This window comes from Pyrgilauda ruficollis, unplaced genomic scaffold (genome assembly GCF_017590135.1).
Source record: "Pyrgilauda ruficollis isolate IOZ18807 unplaced genomic scaffold, ASM1759013v1 scaffold55, whole genome shotgun sequence".
In the NCBI taxonomy this organism is placed as follows: domain Eukaryota; kingdom Metazoa; phylum Chordata; class Aves; order Passeriformes; family Passeridae; genus Pyrgilauda; species Pyrgilauda ruficollis.
In genome coordinates this window covers 7,055,525-7,077,174 of record NW_024527155.1, presented here as the reverse complement: position 1 = coordinate 7,077,174, position 21,650 = coordinate 7,055,525, and the positions used below count along the sequence as shown (strand labels likewise).

At 40.8% G+C, this 21,650-nt stretch overlaps 1 protein-coding gene across 1 annotated transcript in view; it reads right to left on the bottom strand.

The window, feature by feature from the left end:
- Positions 1-1,302: 1,302 nt before the first annotated feature.
- MUC6 (mucin 6, oligomeric mucus/gel-forming) overlaps positions 1,303-21,650 on the bottom strand; it is a 38,715-nt gene continuing 18,367 nt past the window's right edge. The window contains exons 17-37 of the mRNA XM_041481118.1: positions 21,094-21,343; positions 19,950-20,002; positions 19,723-19,832; positions 18,828-18,979; positions 17,865-18,006; positions 17,297-17,407; positions 16,744-16,929; positions 16,085-16,324; positions 15,516-15,672; positions 14,639-14,782; positions 14,056-14,118; positions 13,214-13,261; positions 11,742-11,915; positions 10,186-10,227; positions 9,727-9,960; positions 8,978-9,025; positions 6,974-7,412; positions 6,017-6,468; positions 4,569-5,144; positions 3,225-3,327; positions 1,303-1,480 (exon numbers count right to left, since the gene is read on the bottom strand). Of these exons, the coding sequence (XP_041337052.1) occupies positions 1,303-1,480; positions 3,225-3,327; positions 4,569-5,144; positions 6,017-6,468; positions 6,974-7,412; positions 8,978-9,025; positions 9,727-9,960; positions 10,186-10,227; positions 11,742-11,915; positions 13,214-13,261; positions 14,056-14,118; positions 14,639-14,782; positions 15,516-15,672; positions 16,085-16,324; positions 16,744-16,929; positions 17,297-17,407; positions 17,865-18,006; positions 18,828-18,979; positions 19,723-19,832; positions 19,950-20,002; positions 21,094-21,343 (3,902 nt within the window). The remainder of the gene's footprint in view (positions 1,481-3,224; positions 3,328-4,568; positions 5,145-6,016; positions 6,469-6,973; positions 7,413-8,977; positions 9,026-9,726; positions 9,961-10,185; positions 10,228-11,741; positions 11,916-13,213; positions 13,262-14,055; positions 14,119-14,638; positions 14,783-15,515; positions 15,673-16,084; positions 16,325-16,743; positions 16,930-17,296; positions 17,408-17,864; positions 18,007-18,827; positions 18,980-19,722; positions 19,833-19,949; positions 20,003-21,093; positions 21,344-21,650) is intronic.

Here is a 21,650-nt window from a genome sequence, read left to right as displayed (position 1 = left end):
TGAAACTGTCCTTTTTTTTGTCTGGGGGAATAAAGGCATAAAAAATATTCTCATGGAATGGTTGTTGTGGAACACAATTGCTGTGATTCTTTTATGAGAAGTACTGGTGGGTTTGTTCACAGGAGTCTTACACGGTCTATGGATTTCTGCTCCCCCAGTGAGTGAGTTTGATTTTGTTCTTGTTTGGTTACAAGTTATAAATACTCTATCTTTAACAAGCCCCAGGTGTAAAATGTTTCTCCCTAGAGTGTTCAACCACAGTAAGTACATGAGCAGTGCTTGCTGCAGTATACTGCTCTAAAAGTGGGGTAGGGTTGAGGGTAAGCAGTACACACTTGTATTGGATGCAAGGTTGATGGCACTGTAGAAGAAGAGTAGTCTAAACTGCTAAATAACCTCATTTAAGCTTTAAATGTATGCTTCAGGTTCTTCTCTTATACTTGCTAAAAGGGGAAAAGGGCACTCTGAGCTTTTCTGCAATCCTACAGCTTTTTCTTAAATGACTTGCCAACAAAGTAAAGATTGTCTAGCGTGGTAGCAAGTAGAAATTGCTTGTGAGTGAACCGCTTGTATCCTGTTAGATGCCCGTGGGCTTTGATTTCTTGCAGAGAAATGCCTTCAGCTTCCTGCTTTATCCCGAAGCTGCTCTACATGTGTGTTAGTTACCTTTCTAGAAATGTCCCATGACACTAAGGGTGCTTGTGGAAACCTCACCATTCACTTTTGGGTCATGTAGCACCTTGCTTTCCAACCCTGTCATCTGTGGATGATGAGCACACATGCTGTGTCCACCTTCAAAGGCAGGGAACAGGTCACTTCCCTTCTCCCACTCAAGTACTGGGCTGTTCCAGGGCCAAGTTGACTATAGTGAACCTAATAGATTATTTTTCAGTTAAAATAATTGGTCAAATAAGGAGAAAGAAGATAGCAAATTCAGTTCCTTCTACTTTATTTGAACATAGAATTTGTGTTACTGCCCAGTGCCTGGGCCAGGTTTTAGCCTCTGGTTGAATAAATCACCCCTGAGCAAGGCCAAGCAGTTTCTTGTCTTTCCTCCTGATCCCCTGATCCTGTTCTTTATTTGTGTGTCTGTTCTTTCTTTCCTCCTGTGCACCCCACCCTTCTGATCAGGAATGATTTATCTGGTAACTCCACTGGTAGTCCAGGCAGCTGCTCAGGCAGCCTGACAGCAAGGCTGTCCTGTGTAATCAGTACAAGAGAACCCAGCAATGAGCTGTGGAAGGATTAACTTGTGATCAGGGTTTAATTACAAAAAATGGTATCTGCAGCCATCAGGTCTGGCTAGTGTGTGCAACTGTCAAAGTTACACACACAGCCACTAAATGCAATTATTTCTGTGGTGAGCCTTCTTCCAGGGTTATCTGGGTCTTGGCATGGCAGTTGGAATTGCTTCTTAAGAAGTTCAAGTGGCCTACAGCAGCCACATGCTGTGGTGACCGCCATCTTCTCAACATCCAGCCTGTGTGGAAGAGAGGGATAATCAGTTGGCATTTGTTTACAGCATTTTAGGCTCACAGCCTTTCAAGTATAGGAACTTCTTTTTTTCCTATGGTGAGAGGTTTAGAGGAAAGAGCACAGCCATCAGTTGAATGGTTCTGTCAAGTGCAGGACTACAAATAATGTGGAAAATGACTCCATTTTAAGTTCTCATGAGGCAAAAACTCTGGTGTGCTCAGCTGCTGCCTTCCATTTTAGAACAGGATGGACTCGATGATCCTTGTGGGTCCTTTCCAGCTCAGGATAGTCTGTGATTCTATTATCTCATCATCTGTTAGGCCTCAGACCTCACTGCAAAACGAATTGGATTCCCCTGGTCTCTTTTTGGCCTTCTGAATATTTGTAAAGTACCCAGGGATTAAATTTGTTGAACCTGCACACAGGACTACTTAGAGTTTACAAAAGGTCTCTTTGGCAGATGCTGAATTGTGTGTGTTCCTTTTGCAGTTCACAGATCAAGGAAAACCCCTTTCTCCCTCTGCACAGTTAGGCTGGAATCTGAGGTGGTGGCTGTATGATGCCAGTTCTGGATGTGAGGTCAGCTAACAAGGTAGAAGACTTGCACATAATTGCTGAATTCACAGCACAGGTAGGTGAAGTGAGAGCTTGAATAGGCAGGTAAGGATTTGAGTCTGTCCTTATAGTACTGCAGTTCCCAGGCTGTTGATTCCTGACTGTGTTCAGCCTCCTGCTGGCCTTGGTTCTGCCTTTCTCTTTGTCAGGGGGAAACTGTATGATAACAGGCCAGAACTCAGGTATGGAAAAAAGAGAGTTAAGGAAAAAAATATTTTTGGAAAACTGTCTTTTGAGGCGGAGAAAAGTTTTCTTGGTTTCAGTTAAAACTGGGTTTTAACCACAACTTTCTTAGCAACTGAGACAAACCTTAACACTCCAAGTCTTCCTCCAGGTTTCACAGCCCTTTTTTTCAACCCTCAGGATGACTGATTTTGTCACTGACTCAGTTTTCAAAATGCTGGGGGACACCTGAATATGCTTTGAAGGGGACAATTTTTAGCATAAGGATTAATTTAAATTAGTTCCTGCAAAAGCAGAACCCTTCACTGTTTTCCATTCTTGAACATTGTATTGGCTTGGATTGTTGGGAATGTAACTTTCCCCCCCCAATAACTGAACTCTAATACTGCTGCACTGTTTACTTGTATTGAAACCTTGATTTCCTGTCAGTCCTAATGGGCAGCAGAACTGCACAGGCTCACACAGTACCCTTGTGATTATAAAATATACCTCAATTACACTATTAGGAGCATGTTATGAGACAACTGAAGTGGCATTAGTTACCTTAGATGAAATTTCTTATTTTACTGTCTTAGCTATTTGAAATAGGTATTTATAGTCTAAACCACTTTTTCAGTCTTTAAAAAACAAACAAAACCAAAACCCCAACCATCAAAACAACAAAATAACCTCCAAACCTGGAACACTGATGTCTGGCTTTTTTAAAAAACAAAACAACAAAAACCTAAGGAAGTGAGATGACCTTCCTTGATTAGATGTAAATCCCTGTGTAATTAATGACCTTATTGTTGCTATTAACTGCTTTATACAGTGACATTGTATATTGCTGGGTGGATACTAACTACATTTTCCTCCCTGAATTATAAAGGCATAGTTCATAAATTTCCCTACTTACAGATGACCAAATAAGGAAAACAACTTTAGTACTTTACAGCCTCAGTTATCCTTACTTTGTTGAAGAGGGACATGTTCCTTCACATCGGCTCAAAGTGACATTTGTGGAACAGCCTTTGTAAGTTATTTCTTCTTCATATTCAACTTCTGTACAACGCTCTGTCAAATGTAAAAAGAAAAAAAATTTCTGCTATAATTCATCTTGGTCTTCTTGAGTGACTTTTGTTAGATGCCCAAAGCCTCCATATTTGGTTTCCTGGAAAACCATTCTTACTGCATGAGATAATTAACAAGTCACAACTGAGTTACACAGTAAGAGAAGGTTTGAAACTGGGCATTAAAGTTTCAGGAGAGGCTTACCCTGGAGGACAACAAAAGAATAGAATAAAGTTCTTTTTTAAGAAAACAGAAGTTGTTGGAATTACAAACGAGCAAAAAAAATCCTGTTAAGAATATAGTACACATTCAGTTCAGCATGGAAAAACTAATCCTATGCTGAGAACACAAATATGCAAAGGGGCCAACCATTGGCTCATTCTGGTAGATTTCTCGTTCACAGACTTTACTTACTTGAAAATTGCTTAATTTACTCATTTTAAGGATATATTTATAGGTAGACAGAAGTTCACAACTTGCCTTGCTAGGGAGAATGTGTAATGCTACATGTTAGGTAACAATTCTGTGTGTCAGTGTTATATTTTCCCCTGCCTTGAAGCACCACACTAAGCACTTTATGAAGCAGAAATCTGACTGAAAACACAAGTTTTCCAAGGAGTTCAAAGATGGTGTTTGAAGTTTGTATTAAGGAGACAAAGATGTTGAAAACTATGAAGGCAGTTCATACACCGCTCACACCTGATCCTGCACAATGATCTTTTAAGCACAGTCAGGTCCCCTGTTGAGAGAAAGGTTATAGATTATTGAACATTATTGCAGGGAAGGCTCAGTTAATGCTGTAGTATGACTTTGGGATTTTTTTATTGGAAACTGAGACAACTATTAACTGGGCAGTAGACTAAGATGCTGTATCTATACGCCCAAAGCATGTTTGAGCTAACAGGAAGGCTGCAGGGTAATGAAGGGATAGCCTGTTCCAATAAGAAGTTTCTGCTTTTTAAGATGACAGAATGAAGGGTCTGTGGCTCTCCTGAAGTGCATCCTGTCAGACTTTTTAACTCACACTTCTTAATGTTTAAAATATTGAATAGCAGGGAATCTGTATGAATCTAAGATGTCAGACAATAGCTTTAGAAAAGTAACTGCAGAAAGGGCAAAAAGAAAAGATGGAGCCAATGGGTACAAACAGGATCATAGCCAAAGGATAATTCATACACTCATTAAAAAAAAAAATGCATTCAAAGCAAATCCATGATAAAGGAAATAATATGGAGATACATTACCATGTGGCACCGTTGATGGCACAACAGAGGACAGGGATGTTGAAAGTCCAGGGGTGAGAGGAGATGATGTCGTGTGGGCAGTGGTCAGAGTTGTTGTTCGCAAGGAACTCTGTTCAACTGACTCTGTAGAAGCCGTCGTGAGAACATGGGGAGCAAAGGCAATAGTTGTAGACAAAACAGTGGGGATCAGTGCTGGCCTAGACTGGGCAGCGATACTGGTAGGAACAGCTAATGAAGATGTTTTGCCATGTGGAGTAGATGTGGTGTTTTGGAAGTAAGGATGTGTAGTGCTCTCAGCAGACCTAAATGTGGAAGTAGTCAGGGATGTAGGCACAGACATTGTGCTGACAGTTGAGGCCAAAACAGAAGAGAATGGAGACGTGGCAGTGGACGGTAGCTGGGTGCTGAGCGGGCTGCTGGGGGCAGGCAGGGAGCTGGGATTTGGAGAGGTTTCCAGAGGCACTTCCATTGATACAGAGGTCTTGGAGGTGCTGCTGATGGAGGTGGTGGCTGTGGTCTGGTACATGGTCACAGGCGGTGCAATGTGCGGCACAGTTGACTTTTCATGGGTGAAGGCTGCCAGGAGGAAGGCACAGGTAAAATTGAGGATGCTCACCTGGACACTTCTTATCTCCCCATGCTCAGATACGAGAAGAGAATCAGAAAAGCCAAAGCAGGAACACACACACATGTCCAGAGAGAGACACTTTTCAGAAATGAAGAAATTAAAAACCAAATGAGGATCCACCTGCGAGATGCAAAGGCACTCACTCACCAAACTGCACGCTTGCCAATTTCCAGTCAGTCTCCAAGCAATAGCTACTTGGCAGTAAATGCCCTACACTCCCACTGTACAGCTCAGCCTGATATTCTGTGGTATGCAGTGTCTTCCCTGGACACTGGCTTTGGGCCAGCCATGCTGCTGTGTCCCTGATGGACTTGTGACCACCCCATGCCCATGAGGATGAGGGAAGGCATAAGGAAAAGGCAAATGTGGTCGCTGTAGCACTGGACTGGGAGCACAAACATCAACAACTTCAACATGCTGCACTGAGTATTTATCAGAAAGAGGGAGGTGAGACCAAGGGCTCCGCCCTATACCTGCCCTCTTTTTTCCCATAAAAAGGGAGGAAAATGACATGCTGCTTTCATACAGGCATGATGCCTCTTCCTCTTTCTGGAAGCGGACCCTGTGTGGATGCGCAAGTCTCCCAAGGAGAAGGAGCACATTAAAGTTTGCCCACTTCAGAACTGACATGGTGGCCAGTGTAGGAGTGACTGGAGCCCAAGGGTGACACCAAATGAAAACCACATTACACTGCTGATTCAAAAAGAAGTGGGAATGGAGAGCAATGTTAAAGAAAATGTGCAAGTGGTCTGCATTGGTAAAATGAAAGAGAAAAGGGAGAGCAGGCAGAAGTAGCAGGACAGGTAAGAGAGAGCCTTACCAGGCTGTGAGGAGCTGAGCCTTGTTGAGGACACAGTTGAGGAGGGAGAAGAAGCAGGCCATGGCAGCGTGCTGGTTTTGGCTATGGTGGGTGCAGAGGACTCTGTGACAGGAGACTCCTTTGCAGCACTGGTTGTTGGGGAAGAGGCCTTGGGCCTCAGGGTTGTAGGTGTGGGCCTGGGGCTGGTGCTGGGAACTGCTGTGGAGGCAGCTGTGGAAGTGGTGGCAGTGGATGGCAGCCGGGTGCTGAGCGGGCTGCTGGGGGCAGATGCAGAGCTGGGATGTGCAGAGGCTGCTTCCAGAGGCACTTCTGTGCTGATCGGTGGGCTGGCTCCTGTGGAGACAGAGGTCCTGGAGGTGCTGCTGATGGATGTGGCAGCCGAGGTCTTGTGTGTGGTCACAGGTGGCCCAATGTGTGGCACAGTTGACTGTTCATGGGTGAAGGCTGCCAGGAGGAAAACAAGTCAGTCATCGATGAGGGCAGAAGGGGAAACCAAAGATGGTTGATTGAATCTTCAGATTGTGAGCACAAAGAAAATCAGAATTCCTGTACTGCAGTGAGTATTCCCAAGTCTGAGGGAGAACCAGGACTGCATCCTGTCCAGAAGCTGCTCTTTACATACCCCTTGAATGGCATGAAATGGACAGGGTGCCCTCCTAGGGGCATGATCACTCTTCCTGGAAGATAGCTCTTTCTGAATGTTAATGTCCTTTCAAGGAATAGGAAGTGTGTAAGGACTGCCCATCCAAGACTGGCAGGCTGGGCTAAATGGGAGTGACCTTTTCCCAGGCCCATAATGAAAAATTGTTATACCACCGTGCTGGTGCAAAAAGAAATGGGAATGGAGAGCAAAAAATAAAAAAAAACATGCAAGCAACCTGCTCTGACAGAAATGAAGGGAGGAAAAGGGAGAGCAGCAGGAAGTACCAGGATGGATAGGAGGGAGCCTTACCAGGCTGTGAGGAGCTGAGCCATGTTGAGGACACAGTTGAGAAGGGAGAAGAAGCAGGCCATGGCAGCGTGCTGGTTTTGGCTGTGGTGGGTGCAGAGGACTCTGTGACAGGAGACTCCTTTGCAGCACTGGTTGTTGGGGAAGAGGCCTTGGGCCTCAGGGTTGTAGGTGTGGGCCTGGGGCTGGTGCTGGGAGCTGCTGTGGAGGCGGCTGTGGAAGTGGTGGCAGTGGATGGCAGCCGGGTGCTGAGCGGGCTGCTGGGAGCAGGTGGAGAGCTGGGATGTGGAGAGGCTGTTTCCAGAGGCACTTCTGTGCTGCTTGGAGGGTTGGCTCCTGTGGAGACAGAGGTCCTGGAGGTGCTGCTGATGGATGTGGCAGCCGAGGTCTTGTGTGTGGTCACAGGTGTCATAGCATGTGGCATGGTAAACATTTTATGGGTGAAGGCTGCCAGGAAGAAAGCAGAGGTCAGTTGAGGATGAGGACAAGAAAAAAAAAAGTTTATATTCAGAAGCCTTAGATTGCTGATGGTAACAAAAACAGCAATGCTGTGCCCTACTGAGTATTCGTGGGAACAAGGGAACACCTCCACTGTGGGCCCTGTCTACAAGGTGCTGTCTGGATTCTTTCAGAAACACCGAGGAAATGAAACAGTGCCTTCCAACAGGCAAGATCCAACTACCTCGTCCTGGAAGAGGACCCTGTGTGAATATGCATGTGTCTGTCCCTTCAAGGAGTAGGCAGAGCTTAAGGAGAGTGCCCCTCTGAGATTGGCAGGCCAGGACTACATGGCAGAAACCAGTGCCCCAGAGCCATAACAAACTAATGCCATACCTCTGTTCCAATGCAGAAATAAAGGTTGTGCAGAGCAATAACTAAAACAATTCTGCCAAGAACCTGTGTGGCTGGAAAGGATGAGTGGAAGAGGGAGAGGAGAAGGAAGTACCAGGACGAGTAGGAGGGAGCCTTACCAGGCTGTGAGCAGTTGACTGTTCATGGGTGAAGGCTGCTGGAAGTAAAGCACAGAGCTTTTGAGGATGAGCACAGCAAAAGCTGGAAATGGAGGTGGTTAGCTGCCTGAGAATTAGGATATAAACAAAAACAGCAGGGCTGTGCTGTACTGAGTATTCCCTGGGAAAAAGGAAGCACTGAGACTGTGGGTCCTGTCTAAAGCTGTCTGGTTTCTGTCTTAAAAAGGGAGGAAATGGATACAGTGCCTTCCAACAGGCAACATCCCACTACCTGTTCCTAGAAGAGGACCCTGTCTGGATATGCATGTGTCCCTTCAAGGAACAGTCAGGGCTTAAGGACAGTCCCCTCTGAGACTGGCAGCTCTGCCTCCATGGGCGAGATCAGTGTCCCAGAGCCTAACTAAATAAGGCCATACCAGTGTTCCAATGTATAAACATAGGGGACCGAGTGCAAAAACTAAAACAACTCTGCATGCAGCCTGTGTGGCTGGACAGAAAGAATCAAAAATGGAGTTCAGAAAGGAGCCTCACCTGGCTGTGGGGAGCTGATCCATGTTGAGGACACAGTTTGACTTTTCATGGGTGAAGGCTGCCAGGAGGGAAGCACAGGTCAGTCATACGTTGCTGGCTTATGGTTAGTTGGGTGATATTGACTCTTCTGTTTTGGAGGTATTGTGCTCAGTCTTGGCCCAGCATGGGAGTCCTAGCTCCCACTAAATCTAGTTGGTTTTGGGTTTGGGCTTGGTTTCTTTTTTCAGTTTCTAATGGTGCCCATTATCCTAAATATGTTCCATCCTGTCCTGCTTCTCTTTCGTAAGTCCTTGCTGTTGACTGTTTTGAAGGTTGACCTCTAGCAATTTATCTCATCTCCTTCTTCCTGGAACAGCTGAGTGGGGAAGTGGTAGCACTTATTTACTGGTAGTTTAAAACTGGCTTGCTGCAGACTTGTCTGGGAGAGATCCATGGGAGAGCTGGCTACTGAAGGGATATGGATGCATTGGCCGGGATGACTCTCATCTCCTTCATGACCAGAGCACTCACCTGTTACTACTTTAGTAGTTGGTGTCTTAGCTCTGGTTGGCTCCCTTGCTACAAAGAAAGGGATGAGAGAAAAGAATGATTGAGTCTTGGGAAAGATTCTAGGCAAAGCATGTTGTGGCATCTCCCCAAAGGAGGTCAACACTAATACAAATCTGGCATGTGGGTCTAAGTGAAAGAACTTCAGCCTGGAGTTGAGTGCACACCTTCTTGCCCACCCTCTACTGGTGACTCTTGCACTTGGTGTCAGCATTGGTCCATGAAGTCATATTTGTTGAATGGCACTTTTCATGGATATGCCAGGGCCTAGGCATTCTTTGGCTGGAGATGATGCCTTGGGTTATGCCTCTCACTCAAAACTATCCTGAGCTGGAAATTGGAGATGTGTTTCCAGTTTCCCTGCCTTTTGTTCACCACTGCCCCACTGTGCATTCTCAGGGCAGCACTGTAAGAAGAGAGAGGTGTTTCAGCTTGTATCTGATTGGTAGCTATAGGGCAGGAACTCATGGATGCCTGAACCCTCAATAGAGACCACTGCCCCAGAGCCAAAGCCCTGAAGTTGCAGGGAGAAGGATACAGTCAGCATCACATGTGGGTCAGGCCCAGGACCTGCTGGTGTCCTGTGGCAATAGCAGGGGGAATTGAGAACAAGTACCAAAACTGAAGCCTTTGTGGGACGTGCTTCTTAGAAGAGAAGGGTGGGAGCTGGAAAAAGCAGGCAGAGCAGCAAGAAGGGCAGGAGGGAGCCTTACCAGAATATGACGTTCCCAGCTGGGTTGAGGAGAGGGAAAAAGCAGATGAGACTGAAGTGACAGGCAAAGAGCTGGAGCTTGGAAATATCTTTGTCACTGGAACTTCTGGGCTGGTGGCAGGGCTAGTCTCTCCTGGGACGGAGGTGCTGCTGGTGGATGTGGCAGGGGTGGTCTGTGTCTGTGTCATAAGATGCTGCGCAGGATGTGTCAGTGTTGTTCTTACGCGGGTGACAACTGCAGAGAGAAAAGCACAAGTTGATCGAGAGTGGGTCTGAAGGGTGCCTCGGACAATGTGACACTCCCTGCCTTTTTCTGAAGCTCCTGAGGAAAGAAGAGTCTTGTTTGGATGCACATGTTTCCCTTCCCCAAGTATTCCAAACTGGGCAAGACCATCATTTGTAAAAGCTGAGTGAAGCAGAGTCTTAGGCCAAGGGCATCTCTCTAGTCCCTTTTACTCACCTTCTGGGTAGTGCAGAGTGGTTGCTTCGGTTCCCTCACTCTCTGTGGTGAAATAATGAATATTAGTAATGGCTGGGAGCTGGTGAGCTTCCTAGAGGAAGCTGTAATTGCTTGCACAAGAAAACCCAAATATATGCATCCCAACAGTACTTTGTGGGAGAGACCTGGATTTGGGAAACACAGTGTACAGCTGCCCTCCCACTACAGTAGACTTCCCACCACACACTGTCCCAGCCTGTCAGTTGCTAATGTAGCAATTCATCTTGTCAAACAGCCTCAGAGGAGACCATCCCTGTTTGTTTATTGAGTGTCAGACACTCAAAAAGGTTAATATTTTTGGTGGGAGTATTTCTTACAATGGGTAGGGGGAATATATATTCTGTGGTCTGTGAGTTATAAAGAACTTGCTTTGAGGCATAGAGAGATTTTGTCTAAATTTGGAGGAAGTGTTGGAAGAGAAATCTTAGCTTTAACATCATATTTGGAGGTCAGATGCTTGTTCTGTTGGCTAGACAAATTTCCAATTTAATCACACTTCTTATCCATGTTCTTTCCTTTCTGTTAGCAATGTTAAGACCACTGGTAAGAATGCTTGGCTTTTTTTATAAGGAGTATATTGACATATGCCTTGTGAGTGATGGCTTCACCTGACAGATGTAAGAAAGTGCTATTTACCTGCTGTTGTTAGTTTAGGTTGGCTGAAAGTTATGCTCCGAGTTGTGGTTTGAGTAGGTATTGAGGAGGATGCCATTTCCCTTTTGGTGGTTGTCTTGAAGGGTGGTGAGGTGACCCCTACTTGTTCTGTCTCAGATGAAGCAGTGTTTGTTGAGGCAGAAGGTGGTGAGGGAACAGACTTTGGTGTAGTGGCCATGGTTCTTTTCACTGAGGTGGTCACGGAAGGGATAGTGATGGTTGTAGTCGTGTTTGATGCGGTAAAAATTGATGTTGTATGTTCTTATTGGAGTAAAAGGTAAAAATATGTGAATAACCAATTAATAGAAAAATTAAAACCAGATGAATTATAAAGAAGATATTCATATTTTAGAGATAATTTTTTATTTTTCAAATATTTTCAGTATGATTGTTGTATTCATGTTCTCATAAACTTACCAAATATTTCTGAGCTTATATTTTTCTATTTTCTCATGTCTGTCTTTGTTCTCATTTTCTGTATTAGATTTGTTTAATATATAAGTAGTTAGCTTTGTTGGCACTTTGGCTAAAGTCTATATGGGCTTTGTCCATTGGCTTTTATTATGTTCACTGCTTATAGAACTTCTAATTGTGTTTCTCAGATGACTCACTTTTTGGTTGCATTTTTAACCTAATGCCTATATCCTATATCTTTTTCTGCACTTTCAATCTACACTTCTGAACATTTCTAGTTTACACACTCCTTTCTGGAAGCTTGCTTTGCCTGCTTCACGATTTGGAGTCTAATGCTTGGATGTTGTGTGAATTTGAAATGCATTCCTATGAATGGTATCTCAACAATGAACAGAGGTTTAGAACAAGCTTATAATAATTTATTTTAGACAATAACACTAAAAACCTACCAGTAGTTGACTTTATTGTGACAAGAGGTTGTGAAGTTCTTGGAACTGTAATTTTTGCAGTTATTGTTGGATTTCTAGTCTCAGGTGATGCAGTTGTTGCAGAAGAAGTACTGGGTTCTGTTAGAAGTGTGCTTGTGGTAGAGCTTCTTGTTACTTTAGGCTGCACTGTTGTTACTGAGAGAAAAAAATCAAAATTAAAAGATGAGAAATAGTCCTCAATAATCTATTGATAACATATCAATATTAATGGAATTTTTCTAAAGTAAAACAAGTGTTTTTATAGCTATTAGCAGTAGCTACTATTAAAACCCATTACCTTTTAGGTTAAACCTTGAAGAGCTGTTATCCATTGCTTCCTTTGCTATTATGTGCTGTGAATACATTAAACAGGTATTCTTGGAGATGCTTTATACCTTTTTCTTTACTTTAAAGTGAATTTGGCATAAACACTTGTTCGTATCAGCAGAGATGGAACAATATTCCAACCCTGTACCAAATAGTATCCATAATTTTATTATTCACACAACCCACAGTATTAAGTTTTCCAATACCATCTGTCTTCAGGGAAATTAATGGAATTTCTAACAAATTTAAGATCAAGATATGTAGATTCCTTTCCTGTATCAGGCTATAGGGATTTGGTTTAGTCAGTCACACATTTCCATCAAGACTTTCTACAATTGTTGAAGTGTTATATGGCCACTCCCTAGTAAGATATGGCATAAATTATGTGAGATCCTTTTCATCATGGAATCATTGAATGACTTGGGCTGGCTTAGACCATTAAAGATAATTGAATCCACTCCCTCTACAATGAGCAGAGATGTCTTCAACTAGATCAGCTTGCTCAAATGCCTCTCCAGCCTTAATTGAATGCTTCCGGGTAAGGGGATTCAACAGTCCCTCCTGGCTGGAACATCTTCCAGTGTTTTCCAGCCTCATCATAACAATTTCTTCCTTACATCTAATCAGAATTTATTCTCTTCTGATTTAAAACCATTACCCCTTGTCCCATCACAATAGGCCCTACTTAAAAAGTCTGTCTCCATCTTTCTTATAAGCCCCATTCTAGTATTGAAAAGCCACAAAGAGGTCTCCATGGAGCCTTCTCCTCCTCATGCTGAACAACCCCAGATCTCAGCTCTGTCTCACAGGAGAGGTGTTCCAGCCCTCTGGTCATTTTTGTGGCCCTCCTCTTGTCTTTCTTGAATTAAAGACTGCAGAGCTGGACAGAGCATTCCAGGTGGGCTCTCACCAGAGCAGAGGCCCTCTCTTGCCCTGCTGGCTATGCAGCTTTTGATGCAGCCCAGGATATTATGGTACCAGGGTATTTTTCATAATTTCATCTTATGCATGTGAAACTGATAATGCTGCTATATCACACAGAAAATGACATTATTGATTTCATAAACACTTATCAGGACATAATATCGGTGTCTAAGTTACACAGTTGGTCAACTGTGTAAACTAACCTGGAGAAGGTGAAGATGGTTCGGATGTGGTGGTGACATTTACATGTCCTGTTACATAAAGGCAAAACAGGTTATATTTGTGAATAAAAACATATTAAAATATCCCAGATAAGGCAAATCTCCTCTGATTGGATTCCAAGAATTCTGCTAATTACTGAGGTATTCCTGAATGTATTTAATTTTACATATTTCAGTGGTCAAATTCACATCAAAGGACTTACAAAGAAATCAATACATCTCATTATTATAATGAACACTAGTAAGTTTTTCCTATCTTTGTTATGACTTTTATGGCTAAGGGCACCTCAGTTTTCAGGGATAGTGGAACATGATTTTGTATGCAAGGGAGATCACTAGCTGAGATCCTGGTTACACAAGACAGAATTTTATAATGGGAATTTTATTTTTAAGGTTTTTTTACATCTGCATGAAAATCCAAACTGTCCAGCTAGAGTCTATCCAAAACCTTATTTATTAAGATAGGTTTTCATGGAAACAAGCCATATGGTAATAAACCTCAAGTTAATAAAAAAAAAAATCTAGAAAGATATTTATTGAGTCCAGTAGCTAAATCTGCTTTTCTGCTACACATTTCCCTTTTTTTCTATGAAATGCGTTGAATACCTCTGAGACTCACAGCTCTGCTGGGCCCGTGCCTCACACAGATTAGAACATCAATACTGTATTTCACAAGCAGAATAGTAATGGGTTTATTTTGAAAGGAAGTTGTGTTTAGATGAACACTCATTTATGGAGAGATACTAGAAAAAGATCTTCTCTGAGTCTGTGCAAAAGTTGTAGTATGATTTTCAAGTTACTGTGGAGAAAGAAATGCTGCTTACCACATGGCATGCACCTTTCTTCTTCATGGTCAAAGTATTCATCATGAGAGCAGTTGTAACAGCCTGAAGAAAGAGGAAGAGAAGTTTGTTTTACATTTCTCAGAGAAAGGCATTTAATTTACACTATTTATAATTGAATATATTATATATATGTTATTAAAAAATAGTATAAAGTTCAACATCATCTATTCAGGTAAGTATTTCCAATGTTATCCTCAGAAGGAGGTTTTGTCTATGTAGGATTTTTTTTAGTTTCTCCAGCTATATCCATTTGTTTAATAAAAATATTAATTTCTCTCTCCATGTTTTCTTTCCTAAGTACAGTGCATTCTTTTGATTTGGTGCAAGTTAAAATTTCTCTTCCAAACAGGCTGAGCCTGATATAAAGCTAAATATACTACATCTACTGAGTTGATTATGTATTTAAAACACTACTGGTAAGGGAAATATCAGCAAAACTTCTTCCAAAATAACATCAATTAGATTATTATTTAACTGTAATATGACTGATTTAAAAAAAAAAAAACAGCACTGAAAATAATTATGTTACTGTTTCCTGGTTTACAGTAGTAGAGGTTATTACCTTCAATATTGACGTATTTGTAGTTTTGATTTGGACAGTTACAAGGCCTGTAGTGCCAGGTGCATTTGTCATCGTTGTAGCCATACGAAAAAGCACCATCAATTCCTTTTCTTTTATGAGAATTGTAATACTCACAATAGACAGCTAAAAAAAGGACAAGCAAGAGAGAAGATTTTTCTTTTTCAAATTAATGGCATGATACTTCCAAAGTACTAGAAGGAAGACAAAATTAGTTAACAGTTGGAATAAAAAAAAACCCCACTGCAGTGATTAGCTTGTGATGTAAATATGTATTTTAATTTGTGGAAGTCAGTTTCTTTTTTGCAAGTACAGTATGCAGACATTTCCACAACTTTTCATACACAATATATTGAAATGTGGAAAGAAATCTATCAAAGATGACAACTCTAACATTGATTTATAGCATGTTCATCCTCTTTTTTCCTTTGTATTTGCTGTTTTGGAACACCTTGATGTCCTTTTCCTGTTTTACAGTGTTCCAGCCAACACAGCTGTCTACATTCCCTTGACATCCACACAGAAATTGATTTCATCATAGCTCAAATGAAACATTTTTTTTACAATTTCATGCTTTCTCTGCTGGCAAACTCACAGTGCACTATATACTGATAGCAGAAGAAAACAATCTGCTTTCTGTGACCACATTATTTTCTCTCTCATTACTCCATGGCAAAAAGAGTTAAAATATTTTGGTAAAGTACAGATTTCGAAACCCACGTGTCTGAGGTTAACTCTTCGCCCACAGACAAAATGCAGACTTTGAGGTAGTTATTACTAAGTTTCCTATGTTGCCAAATGAATATACTGACAATAAAAATCTCTTAAACCTGTTTAAGGAGAGCTTAAGGAAACTCACGACAGAACTCAGGGGTCCTCCAGTCAATGCAGATGCCTTTTTCCAAGCATGCCATGGCATAGACTGCGATGGCGTCACACATGCACTGACAGTCCCCTCCAATGTCACACCCACAGGAGTCTCGGACACAGGCCTCATAGTAGGGCATCCGATTCACCTGCATGGCAAAAGGTAGTGATTCATTTTCCAAGATTATACTCTATGTGTATGCATAGCCACTGCAGCATTATCCACACTTCTCACTGGTTTTCATCACCTGAAAATGCATTGATCAATATGAGGCATCACCACAGACTGACTAATTCCTGATTCTTAAGTCTTCACTCTTTTTTCATTCTTAGTTTTAACTAATCAGTTAATAGCATACTTAGCATTTGTGTTCACAAAAGGGCTGGTGAAGTGTAAATTAAAAAAAAAAAAAGAAAATTAACATAAATGTTAGCCATAAACATTTTAAAATGTATTTTATTGAAACATTTTGCCAAACAGAAAATCACCTGTTGGAGCGTGAGCATTTGAATGAATACAGATTATGCCTATAAATAAAAAAAAGAGCAAATAATTCTTACCTTATTGTGACAGGCAGAAAAAACATGGCTGTTGATGATGGAACATGTCTTTTCTGCCCATGCTTTACGATAAGGGTTCTTGCTACAGGGGTCCACTACAAAGTACACATCCCCACAGAGAGGATTCTCTTTCCAAGAGTTGACAAATTCCAGCTCGTTTGATGCCACGTACTTGCTTCGAGTTTCAAAGTCATCCTTCATGTTGCCGTTATAGTTACCACACAAACCACAGATCGTTTCCTAGATTCAATGAAAGCACCAATATCAGTTCAGCAAGTTACAATTCCCACCTTCCCTTTTGATCACTGATTGCTTCCTGTGCTTTAGGAGAGAATGTCATCTACAAATACTCTCATAACATACTTGTGAATGGGTTTCTCCTCTAAACTGTAAACTGTCACCATTTAGAGATCAAATTCAAATGTGCAATTGCATAAATTACAAACATTTAGCTCAAAAATTTCCTGAATGCAGTACAGAAATCCCTTAGAAGTTAGCCTCTTGTGAAGATCTCTGCTGTTTTGGAGATAATGTTAAAAATTAATTGCTGATAGCATTTCTGGAAAACCTTTGCCATCGCAGAGATTCAAGGCAACCATGATCAAATGTGCAGTTCAATCTGAATGGAAGGACACTTTAAGGAAGTTATTCTGCAATACCTGTGTTTCTCTGGAGATCTTGATGAAGAAGTTCATGTGCTTATTCCAAATAAGGGTCATGTTGTATTTTCCTGGGATAATGATATCAAACATCAGGTGAAGGGCATTCTTTTTCACTTTGTATCTTGTATCAGGATTCTCCCCAGAAATAGCGAAGGTTTCATCTCTCAGTATGATTGTCAGATTCTGGAAGAAAATTTATCTGAAAGTTACAACTTATCAAGTTTCAGTATTTTTGTTGCTGAAGTTCAGCTGCTGTAATACTGCAGTAGGAAAATAGTATTTTTTGATTGAGCAATTCACTGCAAAGTGAAGTTCAAAATTTCCTGGCTTCTAAATAGACAAGATTCTTGGAGAATGAAACAACATGAGAATTTAAAAAACCCAAACACACAGCTATGGCATTTCCTACTGAAACCAAGGCTCTAGGATTAGCACACAATTTCACTTACAAAACCTTTCTCTTAAGATACAGCCAAAGCTTCCAAAAAAATGAAGAAAAACCTGGTCTTAAAATCAATTCAGCTGGATAATGGCAGAAAGAAGAGCTTACCCCAAGGTAAATGCTGATGGATCTGGAGCACGTAACTCCTGATTTCCCACAGATGACATTCTCAGTGACAATTTTGAAAGAGGAAATGGGTCTGTTAACACTGCAGCCATCCTAAAAAAACCCAAAACAAACCACAAGAAACACAAAGGTTCAATAAACTGTGCCTGAAGTCTTCCAACTTAAAACATAAAAGTATGAGAAAATACAGGATGCTTAAAATGTCATGAGTAATTCTGTTTTGGGAGGTGATGACTTCTGCTTTGTTGGTCAAACCGATGTAACTTCCCTAAAAGACATATTTATCTGGTACAGAATGCAATGACTATTTAAACTATTATATTTTTTAAAAATAGAAAATTGGTTATAATTGCATGAAAATTTTGGTTTTTTAGAAGTGAAATATTTTCATTCTAAACATTGAAATAATATATATAAACTTAGTAAGTGATTATAAAGATTCAAAGTGCTGTACTGTTTATTGATGCATCCCAGCATATTTTTATTAGTCTTTTAAATTCAGCTATTTCTTGATGCTGAGATGCTGCTGAAATAACCAGAAGCAGGTTACCATAGCTAATATGTATTCACAGTTGCCATCAAACACAAAACGCTGTCCATCAAAGGTGGTGATGTGGCCTTCTCCATACAGATTACAGGTGGAGGAGCACCTTGTTTTCTGAACACATTTCCATTTGCCTTTTGTGCAAGTGCTGGGAGTGAGAAGAGAAACCACACTCAGATTTCAAAGAAATGCCATCTTCACCTGCTTATTTTTATATATGTTCACTTTTATTGATAACATGTTCGATCAATTAACTTACGGACACTGAGACCAAGTTACAGTTAATATAAGAACCATAATTAAAATTTATGGACTGCCTAGAAAATGAAATAATAATAAAGAAGAAACATTAAATAATTTTTGTGCTTTTTTCATGAAAGAAATAGTACATAAAACCCATTTATTTTTGCTCTTAACGAGATCAGAAGTCACTGCGCTGTGTAGTTTGGGAAGTGTTTTGGTTTGTTTTTTTTAATAATAGATTAGTAACTGGAAAGGGAATAAAGTACTCTGAGAATGCTGCTAAAGAGATGGGAATCTTTTTGGGTGTGATTGCTTTTACAATACAGAAAAGAAGAAAATATATATATATATATATACAGAAAAGAAGAATATATATATATATTATACAGAAAAGAAGAAAAATTTTGCCCTCATCTTTACTTAAGTGGGTTGCTAATAATACTTGACTTTGTATCATTTACAGTCACAGGCTTTACTGGATGCCTTTATTCCTGAACATACAAAAGGCAGAAATTGTCCATGAAGCTGGTGCAATGACTCTTATCCATACGTATATTGTTCAATGTTAAGCTTCTCTCTCTTGTTAATCCCTGTACTCTGTCATAGTATTTCTTCTTTACAGCTGTTGCCATTTCCTACTCTCCAGTCGGTTATACACTTATTTTTATGTGACTGTACACTTCAGTGAAACAGAGGATCTGCAATGAAATACTCTGTGATGCTTACCAGATCTCACATTCCGTCTGGATTTGTTCATCGCTCCCATAAGCAAGGCCACCATATTCACATGGACACTCCTCAGCTGGCACACACCTGCCATCGAGATTTTCATAGAGGCCATCAGCACAGACACAGCCTGATTCACACTTTGTGGGTATCTGGGAAAGGCCAACAGATTGCAAAACAAAAAGAAAAGTACGTGAGATGCATTTTATCCTGGATGTGAATGGTGTCAAGAGTGAACCCGTGCTAAGTCCTGTTTGGGCTTGATTTTAGTTTTGTGATGTTCCTTGTATTAATATGCTGTCAGTTGAACTAGTTTCACTGAAGCTGTAACATATACTTTTGGTCTGAGATACCAAACATACCTGAAGACTCTGAAAAATATATCTTCCATCACTACCAGTCTTTCAGAAACAGTACAACAGAATATTCTTCATATCAAGGAAACTTATTACAATTCTTCCAATTAATCTGTTTCCTTAATGTAAGAAAACCCTATCAGGACAGCCCAGACCTTCACCTAGACTAGGTCTCCTGCATTCTGTGACCAACAGCAGCAGAGAGTTCAGAAAAAATAGAACAGGAAGCATAAACCCCATATTTCCGTTGACATGGAGTCACAGCTTATGGAGCCAGAGATTATAGCCATGTAGTTAAGAATCCTTAATGTATTTTTATTCTAATAGAATTTCATTCATTAATTCATGCAATTAATTTCTTTAATCACTTCTTAAATATGTGTGCAATTTTTTTGTCCAAAGACTGATATTTAACTGCATCATGTAAGAAAAAATAATTCCTTTAATTTGACTAGAAGCAATGTAGTCTAGTTCTAAGTAACAACTAGAACATTCTATCTCTCTCAAAAGGATAAATATCCCAGAGGTGTGAAACTCACACATTCAATTCCAGTAGCCAGCATCTGACAGGTAGGAGCACATGCAGCTCCATACTTGCTTTCTAAATTGTCAGAACATGATATGTATTTCTTAGGAGCTTTGCAGTTTTCTAGGAAAAAGGAAGAAAAATTAACATTAAGGAGAAATTAACACAGAAGAGAACAGCAAAGTAGTAATTTTATAAAGGACAAAAAATGTTTCTAAGTAAACAGTATCAGACTCATACCTGCAGGATTTTGAGGTTTGCCTGTGCAACTTAGTCTCCCATTAACACAGTAGCTAGGAAGAAAAAGAAAAATGAATGAAAATCTCTTCTAAGAAAGAAATTTTGATTTTTTGCAAAATTGTTTTATTAAAACGTTTCACTCATGTTACTACCTCCTTCCCATCATTTGAAGTGGAATATGAGTCAACATGTCTCTTCACTTTTTGTATTATACAGTAACATCAGTTTGGAAAACGAATGCCTATTATCACCAGTAGGCAATTGTCACTATGAGCTGTTGAGAAAATCTCCTAATATGAATAACCAGATCTCAGCTAGTATTTTTTATTTTTCTCTGTAAAATTTCCAAGCTGAAGGTAAGTAAAATGTTTTCTGTTCAGGTGGGAATATTTGTAGTTTAGAAAAGGGCAAAAAAAGTCTTGAAAAATACATTTATGCTATTAAAAATAAAGGAGACTGTACTGATTTGGGCTGGAATGGAATTAATTTTCTTTGTAGAAGCTCAGTGGTGCTATGTTTTGGATTTGTGACCAAAACATTGTTGATAACACAATGTTGTTTTAGCTGGTGCTGAACAGTGTCCCAGCACTCTTGCTCCTCAAGTTGCCCTGCCAGGGAAGAGGCTGAGAAGCAAAGTATTTTCATTCTAAGTGAAAGCTGGAAGGGGACACAGCCAAGACAGCTGACCCCACTGACCAAAGCAAGATTCCATACTACACCACATCAAGTTCAGCAATAAAAGCTCAGGTAAAGAAGGAAGGAGGAGGGCTGTTCTGAGTTACAGCACTCGTCTTCCCAACAAACCATTATGCATGGCAAATTCATGCTTTCCTGGAAATGTCTGAATGGCTGCCTGCTGATGGGAAGTTCTGAATCAATTCCTTACTTAGCTTTGATTGTTCATGCTGCTTTGCTTATTAAATAGGCTTTTTGCTTATTATTAATAAAGAAATTTAGTAAACTGTCTATATATCTACCCATAAGGTTTTTTGCTGTTGTCCTTCTGCTTCTCCTCCACACCCTGCTGGAGTGAGTAAGTAGCTGTGTGGTGCTTGTCTGCTTACTGCAGTTGACCCTTGACAGAGACATGAAGACCCCTCACCTCCATTTTCAGTTTGTTCACCTTTAAACTTGACACACTTACCAGGTGATCCCACCAGTCATTGTTGACTGGTCAGGCAGGATGTACTTTCTGTCCTCTAAGTAGCAGGGACAATGAGATTTACGAACACACTCGTTCTTGTGGTTCAGGTACATTCCTTTAGGACACTGGCAGCCTTCAATAGGAATATCAGTTGGATGGCATTCCAGGGCTCGGTTGGAGAGTGACAAACATGTCCTGTCACATGCCTGAGTGTTGTAGCTGAATGTTTGATTGCCAGTGCAAGTAATGGCTATAAAACAAGACAAGAGTGTATGTTAAACTTCATTTACTGATCATCTTCCTTGTGAAAGATAATGTCCTTTTGCTTACTATGTGCTGCTTATTTTGTGTCAACTGTTTCAATGCTTAATGCTTCCTGTTGCTTCTCTTCCTGTGGATGTGGAGCTCTAGCAAAACATGTTGCAGACCAAGACTTAACAGCAAACTATGCAGCTGTTCAGAAGTTTCATGCAGGTAAAATACCTTACAGCTTTTTTTGTGAATCTTGGATTTTAATAATGCAAAGGGAATCTCAGCAGAAATATCAATGTATTTTT